This window comes from Sturnira hondurensis, unplaced genomic scaffold, assembly GCF_014824575.4.
Source record: "Sturnira hondurensis isolate 20B ecotype Veracruz unplaced genomic scaffold, ASM1482457v3 Scaffold0004136, whole genome shotgun sequence".
NCBI lineage: Eukaryota > Metazoa > Chordata > Mammalia > Chiroptera > Phyllostomidae > Sturnira > Sturnira hondurensis.
In genome coordinates this window covers 16937196-16954877 of record NW_028076767.1, presented here as the reverse complement: position 1 = coordinate 16954877, position 17682 = coordinate 16937196, and the positions used below count along the sequence as shown (strand labels likewise).

The 17682-nt window shown below is 40.2% G+C and overlaps 1 protein-coding gene across 2 annotated transcripts in view; it reads left to right on the top strand.

The window, feature by feature from the left end:
• ITGAV (integrin subunit alpha V) overlaps positions 1-17682 on the top strand; it is a 79234-nt gene that overhangs the window by 13242 nt on the left and 48310 nt on the right. For both annotated transcript variants that reach the window (XM_037043797.1, XM_037043796.1), the window contains exons 3-4: positions 15968-16059; positions 17105-17219. In XM_037043797.1, the coding sequence (XP_036899692.1) occupies positions 15968-16059; positions 17105-17219 (207 nt within the window). The remainder of the gene's footprint in view (positions 1-15967; positions 16060-17104; positions 17220-17682) is intronic.

Here is a 17682-nt window from a genome sequence, read left to right as displayed (position 1 = left end):
GGAGAGGGCCACTTGACAGGAGCGGTGGCTTTGTCAGAGAGCAGTGGCCAGCCCAAAGGGGCTGCAAGGGAACGGCAGGGGGATAAAGCCCTGACCTCACTTTCCTTCCTCTTTTGACCCTTTGTACCTCTTCCTCTCTGGCTGAATCCACCTGGGAGCCCCTGGGGAGCAGTGCGTTTCATACTGGTCAGCATCCTGTCCGAAGAGCAGGCTAGAGAACGGTGGACAGGAGACCCGAGAGGCAGTTGGCAGGGCGCAAACACACCTCACTGTTCTTTCCAGTTCTTTCCTCACTGTTCTGCCCTGGATACTGTGATTGTTTGTTCTCTATGGCACCAGAGGGATCCTTTTGAAATATGCACATCATAACACTCCAGCTCCGATTCTACCCACATGTTCCCATCTGACTCTAGTAGCGGAGAGGACTTTTGCGTGTCTCAGTCCTGTATTTCTTTCTCTCTTTCTAGAGAGAGGGGAAGCTTCTGATGTTCTCTTGTGGAGTTCGCACTTTGACTGTTTGTTCTTCATTCACTCCGTGCTTACTCCACACCGTGATGCGATGGAAAGGAAATGGGCCTTGGAGCCAGACAGGCTTGGCTTCAAATACAGGCTCTGTCATTTTTCCAGTGTTCTTTCCAGTTGTTCTAAAAAAGGACAATTACGTGCCTTTTTTACATTCTGTACTACATTCTTGGGGTGATAAAGAAGAGTTAGAACTGATTGGTTTGTCTGCTTTATTGTTTCTGAGTTCAGAAGAGACAGTAATGTTTTAAGGGGTTCCATTCTTTTTTTAATTTGAGAAAGAAAATGTATCAAATAACTTTATTTAAATTAGCTCTGATTTATATGATGTGGTAGCTATTACAGCTATTCATCCATATCATATTTCTAAAACTTCTGGGAAAGCCCTTGAACTTAGGTATGCCCATGTGACTTTTTCTAGCGGATCAAACATGAGCAGAAGGGTCTGAGAGTTGGAGTATTAACCTGATTAGTGATAGTTTAATGATAGGTCCTCGTCTGGCTTGGGGCCCAAAGTGAAGCAGATGTGAAGCATAGACTCTCACTGACCCACAGTGTATGTGTACAAAATAATCTTTTGTTATTTTTGATTACTGGATACTGGGGAAGCTTGTGACTTCAGCACAATGCAACCTAATTGAATAATCCATACCAGGGATATTACAATTGTATATTATCAAATCATCTGTCGGGAAATGGTTATTAAAAGCCTTTCCAATTCTCTATGCCAAGTTGATCTTCTGTTAAGTTTCTCATTCTATTTTACAGGGTCATGAGAGGCTAAGCAGCTATTTAGCTAGTATTGCCTATGCCCAAAATGGCTTCTGGCTGGTAAATTGCGTTTCGACTGGGAAAAACTATAAATAGGCGATATGTATCTGATAGGAATGCTGTGGCTTTGGGGTTCCTTGAGTACAGGGACTCTGATCCCTGGTGTGTTCTTCGCAGGAACCCTAAAGCTAAGCTATAGGATCACCCCAAGAGATGTCATTCCAGGGTGGCGCGAGGCTTTGAGCCAGGGTCGCGTCTGCCCCCACCTGATCTCATTTCTTCATATCTGAGCTGTCCTCTGGCGAGGCAAAGAAGAGCTCTGGACAGCTGTGTGCACCGCCACCCAGGGAAGTTCATATAAGGACTCGTATCGAGGAGGCCTGTGTGGTTCTGTCCTATATCTTCCGAATAGACTGGTGCCACGTGTGGCCTTCGGTAGCTGGTGAGCCTGAAAGTGTAGTTGAGCCGTGAGAAGCCCCCTGTTGGTGGCGGGGTCAACATTTGAAGTTTGTAACTGTATGAAGTACTTTAAGCTCATTTGTTTCTTGGGCTGCTTCTCTTTAGAAAAAAACAGAACAGGGTTTTTTTTTTTTTTCCCTAAAGAATTCAGCTAACTCCAGAACCATAATAAAATTCTTTATAGTGAGGTTCTTTTAAAGGTGGTTGTTAAATATCGTGAGGAGTCCTTTCCCCTCCGCCTCCGTGTAGGCAACGTCTGCTCTACAAGCAGTTTTAGTGCGCCAAGCACAGCTCTTTTTCTTCATTAAGCTGCAGGTTATGTTGGTTTTCTTTCTTTTGTTTTTCTTTTCCTTCTGCTTACGATATGCTTGTTTTCCTGACTAGATTGTAAGCTCTGCAAGGCAGGGAACAAATTTATTTCTGCTCACTATTATGTAACCATTGGATTGCACATGTGTATGTATTTTATGCAGGTGTTGGGTTCTTCATGAAAAGTAATAAATATATAGACTCTGGCTAAATTTAGCCAACCAGGAATTTACTGGAAGTGTGTTGGTAACTCACCAGTTGCCTGAAAAATGAGCAGGAACTAAGAGATAACACAGAGAGGAACCATTAGTGTTGGGTTTACTGCTGCTGGACTCGGAACTGCTAACTGGGGAACAACATCATGAGAATAATTCTCATCCCTGCCTCTCTGCATCACTTGCTGGGGACTCATAGCTTTTATCCTAGTATCTGACTGGCTGGGTCTAAGTCTTACGCCTTTGAAAGTCAAGCCTCTTATCTCCCAGAGCTAAGGAATGATTATGAGCTTGTACGGGAACTAAAGCCTAAGATCCGCCAGAAGGAAAAAAAAAGGAATAATAGAGTACCTTTTTCTCTTTGTTTGCAAAACCAGGTAATAGAAAGAATCCTTTATGAATACAATGTATATCTATTACTGAGTAACAGACTAATTTTACTTTACCGAAGATGCACCTTAGATATTAGACAGTATATGTAATTTATTAGAAGGCCATTTTATTGTGGTTTGTTACATACATTAAGACGTGTAGTAGAGGCCAAGGAAGGAAGTCTGGATTTTCATTTTAAGGTAGTATCACACTTGGTTTCTTAGTTCTTTAAAGGGGAAAGATGAATACATACGATGTGCTTTTCTTTCTACCCCGGAACATGATTTTGGGTAGTGGAAGACAAGGGAAGGTTCAAAAATATGTTTGGAAAACCAATCTAATTTTATTTTACTTTAATTCTAGGCAGTAGAGACAAATAGATTCATACCAACATGAAGGAGGTATAACTGGACATTGTTTAACTGTCTGGGGACATTCAGGAAAGCTTCCCAGGTCACTTGGTGACATTCACTAGCTGATGAAAAGTGAGGTGGAATTCGCCAGGTGTGGAATAGGAGTCTAGCTCGAGGAAACAGTTTTTGCATAGATTAGTAAAAGATGTTTGTGAATGAAAAGCAAGTAATTCCTTGTGACCCACATAGAAACTTAACTCTTGTTTCTGTCAGTTAGCCTTTGGTAAAATTGGTTTTGTTATGCATTGTTTAGCTTGGTCCTAGACCTTACCAGCAACGTTAAATGAGGACTTCCCATATAAGTTTTATAAGTGCATTGCAAGGGTAGTATGGGCACGATAGGAAATGCAGCTGCACTTGGGGTGGTGAACACACAATACATTATACTGATGCTATATGAATAGAATTGTATTCCTGACACCTATATAATTTTAATAACCAATAATTCATAAATAAGACCGAAAAAAAGAAACGAAGATGGAAGTAAGCTAATGAAAGTTCTAAGTGAATTTTAAAAAGATACTCTCAACTAGCAATCTAACCAAATAAATTTACCGTAAAGCCTAACACACATAGAGCACTGTATTAAAAAATAAAAGGATCTAGCCCTGGCTGGTGTAGCACAGTGGATTGAGCGCTGGCCTGCAAACCAAAGGGCCGCTGGTTTGATTCCCTCAGGGCACATGCCTGGGTTGCGAGCCAAGTCGCCAGTTGGGGGCACTTGAGGGGCAGTTACACATTGATGTTTCTCTCCTTCTCTTTCTCCTTCCCTTCCCTTCTCTCTAAATAAATAAATCAAATCTTTGAAACAAAAAAGGATCTAGAACTCTGTGGGTAGGTCTTGGCTTTTTGGTATCTGGCCATGCTAAGTATGTTTGACATGAACATTACAGTGTATATAGTCTACTAATTTTCCTAGTCATTAATTTTGGTACAATTATATAAGTTATATTATCATATGGGTATCTTTAAAATACTGTAGACATGCCTTTTAAACAATTAAGGGACAATGTCTGTGATGAAAAGTTTAATTTACTAGAAAGTTTAATCCAAGATGGCAAACTTACTCGCTGCTTTGACTTTTTGAATTGCGTTTATTGAATTGTGAACTTTTTGAATTGTGTTAGGGCGCCCACAGGAGCAAAAGGAAACCTCAGTCTAGATTTATCTCTTGGATTTGTGAGAGTTAACTGCAAAACGTGCTCTCTTAGTTTTCTTTCCAGCATGTCTTCCTTATTTTTATTTTTCCTGCTAATTTTCTTGACATAACATGTATACAAAGCCACACCTAGGGTGTGAAAGAAAGGCCTACCATCTCGTTTTACGTATTTGTGTAGTGATTGAAATACTGCAATTTGCACTGATACAATAGTTGCCCTCTTGGATTTTTAAAGCCTTTCATCTCGTCACTTCGCCCAATTTGTAGTTTTAACCAAGGTTTGCATAATGGCTGAAAACCAGTGTTTCCCTAAATTGACAGGACCAGATGACCTTTGAAGAATTGTGGAATTAAGGAAATGAAGGGGTCATTTTGGGATAAGATTTGTTTGTTTTACACCAAGATGATTGATAGGTAGAAAACACAGTTTGTCTGAATGTGTGTGTGGAAAAGTGCACTGTAAGCTAAAGTTAACACGTGATTTAGTTTTAGGGTGAATGATCTTTGTATTTTAGGAAGTAAATATACTGCAAACGGTGTTCTGTCAGGGTGCAAAGTAATGTTGAGGATATTTGTGTAGCAGGTGTGGGGTGGTCTGTTATTTCAATGTTGTCTTTATGCCTGAATTACTTTCTTACATCTNGATTGATAGGTAGAAAACACAGTTTGTCTGAATGTGGGTGTGGAAAAGTGCACTGTAAGCGAAAGTTAACACGTGATTTAGTTTTAGGGTGAATGATCTTTGTATTTTAGGAAGTAAATATACTGCAAACGGTGTTCTGTCAGGGTGCAAAGTAATGTTGAGGATATTTGTGTAGCAGGTGTGGGGTGGTCTGTTATTTCAATGTTGTCTTCATGCCTGAATTACTTTCTTACATCTGTTGTAATAAGTGACTATAAACTTGGCTTAAAAACAACACACATTGATGACCTTTAGCATAGGACGTCAGGTGTCCAAAATGGGTCTCAATGGGCCAAAGTCAAGGTGTCTCCAAGGTGTCTCCTTGTGCTGGGTTTCTTCTGGATGCTCTGGGGAAGGATCTGGTTTCGTGCCTTTTCCAGTTTCGAGAGGCCACTCGCATTCCTTGGCTTGTGGCCCTTTCCTCTGTCCTCACGGGCAGCAGAGGCTGCCATCCCCGTCTTGAGAAAGACTCCATCATCCGGCACTCCCTCCCCTGCCTCCCTGTGGTGATTGCATGGGGCCTGATGAGATAATCTGGAGTCATCTTTCATTGCAAGGTCCTTAATTTAATTACATCTGCAAAGTCTCTTTTACCAAGTGAGGTCACATGTAAGGTTCTAGGGATTAGGACTTGGACATCTCTGGGCAGCGGGTGGATCATGAGGGGGGCATTATTCTGTTGCCACGGGGCCCTTTCCTGTGTTTTGCCGTTTAGTATTGGTTGTACTGCAAGTTTCTTTAGGGCGAAAACCATGCTTATGTAAGCAGGCCTTGTCCCCGCCCTCGTTCTTTTTGCTTTAAGTCTATGATTATGAGGAATGCAAATTAGATTTAGAAGGTGTCGGTTCAGATTCATGCTCCGACACTCACCAGATGTGACCTTGGGCAAGTGACGAAGTTTGCGAGCCTTAATTTTTCCCATTTGTCGCATACACATAATACCTTTTGCTCAGGGGTCTTGTGAGTGAAATGAGGTGATGTCCATGAAGGTATGGGAAAAATCCTGTCCTTGCAACATGCTTTCCTTTTCTAGGAGTGGATGTTATTAACACACTGATTGTGACCTGTTTTCTCAATACTGAGTCTTTCTGAAAAAAAAGAACCAGACTGACAAACTGCCCAGAGGAGGCAGAACAGACAACAACTGGCCTGGCAAAGGCCTGGGCCTGCTGATGTGATGGTTCAATATGTCCCTTAAAAAGAGGAGATGCTTCTGTTTTCCAGATCCTGTGAATGGATGTCACCTTTCACCGGTAATGTCTGTCCTAGAGAAGGTCAGAAGTCAGGTCACTTCCCCACCCACCCAAGCTGGCTTGCTGGAACTTTACCACTGGTTCCCAGAAGGGCTTGGCTCTAGCCTGTGGGCACACCGTGGCCAGGCCAGTTCTCTGGTCAAGAAAAATGTTTTGGAGTATTTTCTGGGTATTACAACACTTTGTATTTAATAGGAAATAGAAAACATGTAGCTACTCTCGAGCCGCTGTGCCACACAGTTTTCAACTCATCGCCATTAAAACAATTAGGCAAACTCTAAAACAGCTTCTGAAGTATGACTTGGTCCTCTTGGTGAACTGTCTCTTTCAGAGTTGTGTCCAGATATTTCTGCAGTTGCAGCATTGCAACAGTCCTGCAAATTAGACACTTAAAATACAGAAACATAGTCTCCCTTCTCTTGTTAATAGACGTTTTTATAGAACTAAGGAATTTTCTTTTTAATGAAACCGGTTCTCCAGATATAATCTGTTATAATCTGTTATAATCTGTTGGAGAGCTGGTAGGCAACCTAGAAATCAATTAGTCCAAATTCTTTATTACCAGGTGACAGTTTTAACACTTTAAATGTTTTCCCCAAACTGAATTTGTATCCTTTAAAGCTTCTTGCCCGGCCACTTCGACTGACCCATACCCATTTTGTAAAGACTTAACATTGACTTGGCTTAAGAAAAATCTTCAGCAAAGAGTTTTTGTTTTAAAATGTTAGACGCTTTCAGGATCATTTCCTTCTCATCCCTGGAGGGAACAAACCAGCATTGATTAGGCCGTGGGGGTTTTCAAAGGGCCTGTGCTCTGCTGGCTCCAGCAGCGCCGTCAGACTTCCTCACGGCAGGGTCCGCCAGCGTTGATTCTCTGTCCCCTCCGGTAGTGATGGCTCAGTAAGTAACTATATTCCGATCCCAGGGAAATGAACTTCATCATGTTTTCTTCTGGCTCTACTTCTCTGACTCTTCTTGTTTGGTTTTGGAAAAAAATGATATCTAATTTCTATAAAGGGTGTTTCTGGGACAGCTGTACATAAATTAGAAACACTTCCTCATTTTCATAGATTATGATTTTAGACTCTACATTTATATTCACAAATGGTTCATTTTTCAGTAATCTGACTGCGAACGTTTTGGAATCAGGGACCTTTCTTGTCATTTTCCATCAACAGTTACGCTTCTAGAGACATTTTAGAGGCACTGAAGTTCACAAATCAGATCACCCTGTCATTGACACGGATATCTAACCACTGAGTGTTGGAATTTTTTTTTTATAAAGATTGTATTTATTTATTTATAGAGGGGAAAGGAAGGAGAGAGAGAGAAATATCAATGTATGGTTGTCTCTGGTGTGTCCCCTGCCAGGAACTGGCCTGCAACCCAGGCATGTGCCCTGACTGGGAATCGAACCGCGATCGTGTGGTTCGCAGGCTGCGCTCAATCCACCAGCCGGGGCTGGAATTTCTTTCTTTCTTTTTTTTTTTTAAAGACTTTATTTATTTATTTATATTTAGAGGGGAAGGAGAGAGGGAGAGAAACATCAATGTATGGTTGCTTTTCATGCATCCCCTGCTGGTAGTTGGCCTGCAAGGAACCGGCCTGCAACCCAGGCATCTGCCCTGACTGGGAATCGAACCGCGATCCTCTGGTTCACAGGCCCGTGCTCAATCCACTGAGCTACACCAGCCAGGGCCTGGAATTTCTTAATTAAGGAACTATTTTTTAATTAAGTCAAAAGAAATTATTTACTTACATTTTTTCAGTAATATAGGATTTTGATTTTTTTAATGAATTGTTGCGATATACACTTTTAATAATTTGACTCTAAGACACGGAATTGAGAAACAGGAAGGAAAATGCTTATAAAAATTTCTGGGTGGAGCTTTTTCAATTTCCACATTCTTGAATTTTGGGAACTACAACTCCTCTATGTGTGGGAGATGAAATATAAACATAAAGTTAATTAAGAAGAAGATGCGGAAGTTCCTAATTTGTATGTGAGAATTAGTGGAAAGATATCCATACTACAGTCCCGTTCCCCGCACCCCCCCCCCCCGCCCTTTTAAAACATGGTACAAATACTGCAGGATTATTAACTTAAAAAATGAGAAAACACTGAGAGGCAAAAGGGAAATAGAAACCTCCCGGCCCCACCACCCTGGAATCTAGTGGCTGTAGGATATCTTTGTTTGTGGGTGTAACATGTTTGTGGGTGTAACATGTTTGTGGGTGTAACATGTTTGTGGGTGTAACATGTTTGTGGGTGTAACATATTTGTGTGTGTGCCTTTGGCCTGTGCATATGTGTGTGTGTGTGTGTGTGTGTGTAGAAATACATAAAATTATAATGTGCTCATTCCATCTCCTATTGTGTTGGGTATTTTGCTGGTTTTTTTTTTCATTAAAAATGCTTTGAACATCCTTGTTAAATCTTTGTTTGAGTTTTAGTTATTTAGAATCCATTTTTAAAAGTGAAATTCAGAAGTTGAAGGGATGTTTTTTTCACATACTTCTGATATATGTTTGCCATATAGGAAAATGATACAGCCTGTTTCCAAATCAAACATGAGAGCATCCTTCTTAGTCTGCAAGGGAAAACGTTGATCCGGTTTTAAGGTGCACTTCCGATTTCTAGTAAGGTTAAGTCTTTTGTCGTTAGCTCTTCTTGGTTTATTTTGTTCTGTATTATCTTTTCTTATTCTTGGTCTGTTACTTTCCTGTTATGTTCTGTTCATTTTGAACAAGTCTTTATTACATGCACACATTTCTGTTCAGCGTTGCAGCCCCCTGGCCACCTGACGGGTTTGCCACTTGTTTTTTCACAAGCTTCACTGAGGTACAATTTACCATAAATCTAATTCCAGAGCATTTCCGTACACTAAAATGAAACCTCTTAGTCATTGTCAGCCACTCCCCATTTGCATCCCAGACCCTAAGCAATGACAAATATACTTTCCTATGTCTATATAGTTCCTTTTGGGGGATATTCATGCGAATAGAACACAGTGTGCACTCTTCTGTGCCTGGCAGGTCACTCGTATTGTGAGTGCTCTGTTCCTTTTTTATTGCTCAGTAGTGCCCTGGGAACCGGTGTTTGTCCTCTCACCAGTAAGTGCACACTGGGCTGTTTCCACTTATTGGCAATTGTGAATGGTGCTGCCGTGCACATCCGCGCGCAGGTCTTTGTAAGGACGTGTTTTCATTTCTCCCGGATAGTACCGAGGAGTGGGATTGCTGGGTCACATAGTAACTCTGTGCTTAACTTTTTAAGAAACTGCCAAATTATTGTGAAAGTGGCTGTGCAATCGTACCTTCCTACTAGGAATATATGATTGTTTCCGTTTCTCTACATCTTTCTGAGCACTTGTTATTTTACGTCTTTTTAAAAAACTATGATTATAGTCATCCTAGTGAGTATAAAGTGGTATCATTGCACTGTGGATGATGACGTTGAGCATGTTTTCATGTACTTATTAGACATCCGCATGTCTCCTTTGGAGGAATATCTATTCTTGTTCCTTGTCTGTATTTGTTTTTTTTTCCTTGAGTTGTTCAAGAAAAAAACTACCTAAGATCATGAAGGTTTGTTCCTGTTTTCTTATTCCTGGGCCTGCGCCTGTTCCCATGGCGTCCCTCCGATATTTACCCACCACATGTGACTGTGGGACCAACCGCCTGTTGTGCCAGCCACTGCCACCTGGTCGCCACCACACCATGTCCTCTCCACCCCTCCCGCCCGTCTGGATGAATGTGACTTCTTTAAATCCTTGGTTGTCAGACTTCCATACAGTTTGGTTTTCTAGAAGTTGTGGGTGTTTTCGTTTTGAGGTTAGCCATGATCCTCCTTGTAGCTGAGCAAGGAGGTGAAGTGGGTCTGCTTACACCACCGTCTTGGCCAGAAGTCCAACAGACTATTTTCTTGGCTTCTTGTAAAAAATTAGTTGACTGTAAATGTAGGGGGGGCACTGATGTTAAATTGTACTATTTATGTACTATTAAAATGTGCGAATTATGTCACCTCCAACTGTGATACTCATTCATTTCAAAATGTTAATCTCTGAATACTTGCAGCTTTGAACCAGTGAAGTACATAATCACATTATCACTAGGATGGAAATACGTGATACTGGCAGCTGTCTCACTACCTTTTCATTGTCTTCTCTCCAATTTCTTTTATAGCATTTTTGACTCTCTAAAATAATTTTCTGTAATTATTTATTATTCCTCTGCCTTGATAGCAGGGCCCTTACCTGTCTCACCTACTGCTGTATTCCTGGCATTTAGACATGGGAGGTAGCCATGATTTGTTTATTTAAATGAATGATCAAAGATGTTTCCTTCTCTGACATGTTAATTTTCAGGTAAAGGAATAAGCAATATTGGGAGGTTTCTGTTTCAGGCAAAAAATAAGAAGTGTGACTGAGCAAAAGTAATGTTTGACGTACAGAAGCTGCTTAAGGAACTCTGCAAATTGTTTTATTAAAGGATGACTGTGGGGTGGTGGTGTGTTTTTATTTATGTATAATCAATATAACATTAGTTTCAGATGTATAACAATAATTTGGTATTTGTATATATTGCAAAATGATCACTGTAGTAAGTCTGGTGAACATTTATCACCATATATAGTTAGAATTAATTTCTTGTGGTACAAAATATTAACATTTACTCTCTAGCTATACAGTGTCAGTAACTCTAGTCACCATGCCATACTTTACATTGTTTTAATAGCCACTTCAGGGGAAAATAAATAAGCTCTCTGACGACCTGAATTGTTTCACTTTTTGTAGTCATATAGTAATGAATGGGAACTGAATGACTAAAAGCACAGGTAACTTACAAATATTTTCCATTGCCTTCGCATTCTTCTTGGCTTTGGCCTTTTCAAAAAAAATGACATCATCTTGTTGCTTCAAAGGATATTCTTTAGGCAGGAAAAGAAGAAACAAAAATTTAGCTTTAGGGTGATAAGGTAACTCTGTCCTAAAAATAAACATTCCTGTAATTCTCCAGCAAGCTGAATATTCAAGAGTGTGTTTTGAAACACTTCAAGGCAATGAGAAGAGCTGACTGAGTCTAAAGCCATCACAATTTGCTCTGCTCTGTAGGCTTCTGTCCCATAGGCTACAAATCAAAGGAATCTGATAAAGTGCAGTTTACAAAATTAAAAAACAACAAAAAAAGACCTTAAATCTTTCGAGGGTCTAGTGCTTTACTTGCTAATTAACTTCAAATTTTTCTATCAACATTCTCTGTATTTTTGAAAGTGAGAGTATAGAGTGTGATGTTAATTTATAGAATATGGGACATTTCTTCTCATTTTCCCCATTGTTTGAAATACACTTTAATTTATTTGGAAGATCAGAGCAAATATTCCAAGGTGTTCTACAGAATTCTGGACAGAAATTTTTGTTCTTTCTTTACGGTTGCCTGAAGCAGCATTTCCTCCCGCTGTGGAATTTCTGCAGTTGTCTATATCCAGTTTCCCTTTTTCTGCAGTGGTCTGTATCCAGTTTCCCCTTTGAGCTCGGTGGCATGGTCCAAACAGCCTGTGGAGTTTCGGCATTACTAGAAGTGGTGACTTCAGGGCTGTGACTCAAAATATTTACTTCATTCATGGGACCCTGATTAGCTGCCAGTTTCAGCCAGGTCATGAATGAAGTTGTCAGTTTGTTTGGAGAGCAAGCTTTCCTTTTCTTTTTCCCCCACCCACCTCTAGTCACACTTCCCCTTAGTAAAACTTCTGCCCAATGTTAAATCAAGCACATTAAGACTTAATCTTTGGGGGAAAAGTTCTTAGTGGTAAAAAAAGGAACTTCCTACTGAGCAACATTCTTGAAAATAGAGTCCTGTGAGGTTATGACCTTGTTGAAGCAGAAGGCATTCAAAGGAATGGGTGATACTTATTTTTTTAAAAAGACTTTTGACTTAACTTTTGGATTCCAGTGTGTGCCAGTGCATTATATCCAAATATATTTGACTTGTTTTGTTTGGTAATGTAATCGAAAACACATTTAATTGCGTGATGCTTTAAGACATTCTTGTCATTTCAGGACATATATAAGTTTTAATAAAACTCCAGGTTTTTCTAATGTACTTTTTTTTATTATCAGAAAGGGCCATATTGTCTGATGTTTTTTCACCTTTGAAAATAAAGGTGCTCCTTTATTTTCATTAAATACTGTTGGCAGACAGTTTGCCATGTGGAAAGAACTATAGATTTTTGGAAGAACTATAGTATTGCTCCACAATACTTCATGATAAAATTAACAGCAAAAAGATATGTAAAATTTGTACTTATTTTTTGTCACATTTTCTAGCTTAAGTTAAACCTGATGTCCACAAAGGCAGGTAGCCATAAGTATTATGGGATGGGGTGTTTTCAATTCTTTTTAAAAATAGAACATAGAACATGGTAGCAATGAGAAGCACATGCTACTTGACAGTGCTGTGCCTGGCTTATTTCACTGATCATAGTGTCCTGCAGATCCATTCACATTGTCCTAGCCGGCAGGATTTCCTTCCTTATGGCTGAATAATATTCCCATGTATGTATATACCACATATTGTTCTACAGTTTTTTTATTGAATTTATTAGGGTAATGTCGGTCCATCCTGTGTGGAACTCTCTGCACTTCTTTTTTTTTATTTTTTAAGATTTTTAAATTTATCTTTATAGGGGAAGGGAAGGAGAGAGGACAGAAATGTCTGTGTATGGTTGCCTTTTGTGCATTCCCTGCTAGGAACTGGCCTGCAACCCAGGCATGTGCCTTGACTGGGAATCGAACCACAATTGTGTGGTTTGCAGGCCCGCATTCAATCCACTGAGCTACACCAGCCAGGGCTCCTTCTAGCTTATTTTTAATTTCAGATGTTCTATTCTTTATATCTGACTGGTTCTTTTTCATGTTTCTTTGTTGTTTTTCATGTTTTTTAAGTTCTCACTTAGTTCCTTGAGCACCCTGATAACCATTTTTTGGAATTCTGAATTTGGTAAACTGATTGCCTCTGTTTCATTTACCTCTTTTTCTGGAGATTTCTCCTGTTCTTTCACTTGAGGCATGTTTCTTTGTCTCCCCATTTGTGGGTTTGTATCTGTGTATTAGGTAAATATGCTACGTATCCCAGTCTTCGTAGGGTTACCTCATGTGGTACGTGTCCTTTGGGACCCAGTGACACAGTCTTCTTGATCCTGTGCTGGATAGTCCAGGAAGGTCTCTTGTGTGGGTTATGTGAGGCCTTCTCCTGTGACTGAGTCCTGATTGCTGTTGGCTCGTTGGTGCCTGGGATTGTCTGTCAAGCTGGCTGACTGAGGATTGACCCTGGCCTTATCGTACAAGCTGCTGTGCAGGCAGATGCTGGCCACACAAAGTGGAACTTGCCTCAGCAGATTCTGGTGCCTGCTGAGGTCGCCCTTTGGATATGCTACTTGTGAACCTTAGTTCCACCCAAGAAAGGTGGTGTCTGTGGTGTGGGAGAGGGACTCAGCACAGGGGTCCTGGTGGCTGTCCCTTTAGCTCTCTCCACAGAGGTACAAACCCCAGTCTCTCCTCACATGACTCCAGTCTGCTCTGCCTTTCCTTTGCCAGAGCCCAGGATGAGTAGGTGTAAATGAGGTTTTGTGTGTTGGCTGTTTAAGTGGGCACTCTGCCTCTAGCAAACTTTCTTCCCTCCCTGATAGACAGAATCCCCACTGATTTTCACAGCCAGATGTTAAGTGGGTGCCTCTTCCTGGTTCCGATGCTCTTGGGACAGGGAGCCTAGTGTGGGCTTAAGACCCCACACTCCTCAGGGGGAACCAACCTTTGCAGCTGAGACCCCTCTGGCATCTCAGCCACTGCCCATGGGAGAGGGGACCATCCCTTTTCACATCTCCATCCTTCCTACCAGTTTTTACATGGCTGCTTCTATAAATCCTTGGATGTAAGAGATCTGTTCAGCTAATTTTCAGTTGGTTATTCTTGTTGAATGTTATATATTTTAGTTCTAATTCCAGTTTGGTCCTGGGAGGAGGTGAGTGTACCTTCCACCGACTCCACTTCCATTGTGTATCCTCGTATTTTCTTTTATTCACCCATCAATAGACATTTAGGTTGCTTCCATGTCTTGGCTATTGTGAATGTTGGAAGTGTGGATATCCCTTCAAGACAGTGATTTTATTTTCTTTGGCTATATATCCGGAAGTGGGATTGCTGGATCATATATTAGGTCTCTGTTTAGCTTGCTGGATCATATGATTTATCTTGAATAACCTATATATCATTCCACAATGGCTGTACCAATTACATTCCCATGGACAGTATACAAGGGTGTCTTTTTCTCAACATCTTTCCATTTACTTTTTTTTCTTTGTGATAATAGCCATCCTAAGTGGAATGAGATAATATCTTTTCGTGGCTTTCATTTGCATTTTCATGAGAATTCGTCAACTCATATCCATTCTTAAATTGTCTTGAACTGAGAGCAGATTTGAACTTGAACTGCAACTTGTATTAGTAGCTTATTGGCAAGAACTAGTTATGTGGCTTTAACCTGACTGTGGAAGGATGGGAAATAAGGGATTTGATGGACTGTTTGCTGATCTGTAGGTCACTGATGTGTACTGTTTTGCGTGGAGACAGTGTGGTGAACATAGGCTTCAGAGGCAAGCCAGCCATTGTTGGGAAACCTTGATTTTCATGGTAAAGGGCATATATTATGCTAGCTATTCCATTTCTCTCTTCCTTTCTTTTAGTTATAAAACGGTGCCTTTGTGACCACTGACAAAGAACAATGGTGTTTGGACTACGGATAGAGAGAAGCCTTTGGAAATTGACACAGTCAAAAAAACTTTTGAAATAATGAAAAAGTTAAAAGAGTATTATGATGAACAAGGTTTCACCCTTCATGTTGAATATAAGACAACTGGCATTATTGAAATTTTCATTAATCATTTATATTTATAACACTTTAGTTAGTGTTAAGTCTTCAAAATGGAATTGAATAACCATAGTACTACCTTAGATGGGTGAGCTTCAGGGAACAGATTTAACCAAACCTTTTGATGATATTTACGTGTTGGCCTACATTCTTGAATTTACTCGTGTCTGCTATATTTGTCCAATATATTTATAAAGAATGATTATTATAAAGAGATTTGGAGTGGAACCAGAGTTTAAAAATTATTAGTCTCTTCTTACCAAAATACCAGATGTAGATATTTCTGTATTTTTTTCTTTATTTTTTTAACAGTGCTTTACGTGAGTACCTGGTACTTTGGGAATAATGTTCTCAATAATGTAGCTTGAAAAAGAAATGTTTGCATTTCTAATTCTAAACCTTATTCATTTTTCTGCCAGCCACATCACATCTCCTGGATTCTAGTTCTCCCATTACAATGTCATTGGCACCATCTTGGTCTTTGACTTTGGTCTTTTACTGCTGGTTTTCTGCACCAGAGTTTCATAGCCTTTTGTTTTTCTAAACACCTTTGTGCCACAGAAAGAACTTCTGGGAGTACAGTAGGAATCATAAGTATTTGTTTAATAATTAGTTATGTTACAGTTTAGCAACTGAAAAAACTTGAATTGCTATTACTTTTTCACCTCTCCATTATGGTAACTGATGAAGTTAATAAAAACCCTAAGACATTTCTGTGTCATCTTGTATTTTATTTCTCTTATCAATTGAAAAGTATATGAGATAAATAGCCAATGTGGTATTTGATTTATCAAAGGCACACTATTCTTAAACCTGGCTGAATGAAAATAAACTGTGATACATCGATTATGTATTTTGTTTCTCACCCCTCACAATATTTTTTTTTAGGCAACAGAGATTTTGCCAAGGACGACCCGTTGGAATTTAAGTCCCACCAGTGGTTTGGAGCATCTGTGAGGTCAAAGCAGGATAAAATTTTGGTAAGTCTTGTGGATACTTGCTCATAGGTAAGTTTAGTCTATTTAAACGGAAACAAAGAAGTTTTATTTTTAAAAGCTGGTAGTAAACCTCAGTGTGCTCAGGGGCACGGGGTGCAATGACATAAAGTAGCTCTGGTCAAAGGCCACCCTGTCTCTCTTACTCTTCACAGGCTGGGGTTCGACTTTCTGCCTTCATTCCTACATTCTCATTTCTCCCACCTCACTTGATAGTTCCCCTCGCTTTGTTTCCATTCAGTCAGGTTAAGGAATGGTGTGCCTTTGATTAATCAAACCCCGTAGTACCTACTTCTTCAAAAATACCACCTTTGCCTCATCTTCCCCTGTGTCGTGGCCCTAAACCCTTGCTCCTCTTTTCAGAAACTTTTAGAAAGTGTTTTCAGTAGTAACCATCTCTACGTCTTCACTGCACATTTTCTTCCCAGCCATTCCAGTCAGGCTCAAGTAGGCATAGGCAAGGTCACCCTTGACTTTTAGGCCACTGAAATCCGCTGGTCCTTATTTTTATTGCCTCCTCAACACTGTTCAGCAAAGTAGGTTGCCCTGTTCTCTTTGAAATAATTCTCCTCCCTTGGCCTCTGGGACGCCATACTCTCCTGCTTGTCTCCCATCTTGCTGGTTACCCCTTTGCAATCTCCTTTAATGGCGCCTCTTCTGCTCAGTTTCTGATGTCAGGGTGTCCCTGGGCTCTGCTTTGGGCCCCATATTCTCTAACTAGAGAGAATACCTTTTACCTAGTTTTTATTTTGCCATGGCTGTAAATACGGAGGGTGGGGTGGGAGGGCAAAAGCAGGTTTACAGTTGTGAGTAGGCAAAACACAGAGCTTGCTCTTATATTACTACTTATTAATTTCATATTATTTTCCATACAAACACCTATAAACCTACTTTTGCCCCACCCTGTACATCCTGTATGTCATACATAATCTTCAAACCTGAGGATTATTTCTCTGAGGTCGTCTGGATTGTCTGAAGCCCTAGTTTTTTCAGAGGACTTTTATTCTTGGACTGCCTCCTTTGATTTCAGGCCTGTGCCCCACTGTACCACTGGCGGACTGAGATGAAACAGGAAAGAGAGCCCGTTGGAACGTGCTTTCTTCAGGATGGAACAAAGACTGTTGAGTATGCTCCCTGCAGATCGAGTATGTATAGGAGGCTGTTCCGGCTTTTAAGAGGGTTGGGAAGCCTAGTCTGTTGAAAACATGAGTGTGTGTGTGTGTACGGGTGGGTATTAATATCTATTGACATGCTGTGATGTTTGAGGACAGCAGAGTGAAACCAGTCCTTTTAGGGTAAAGTAATTACACGTGAAGTCAGTAAGCTTGTCTCACCAAGAACTAACTTTCCTTTTTCTCAGTTGCTAATAATTGGTATGCATTTTTGGAAACCTGTATTTTTAGTCACTTTTAGTCAAAAGATGCTCCATCAAGCTTTTCTAACAAAGATGTTAGAGATTCTGAGTCAGTAGGTCTAGACCAGGCCCGGGTGCCTGCGTTTTAAACTCGTTCTATGAGGTAATTTTGATGGGTACTGAAGTTTCAGAACTTTAAAATAAAGTTTTATATTAATAATGATGTTAAAAATAAAAATTTTGTCTTAACATGT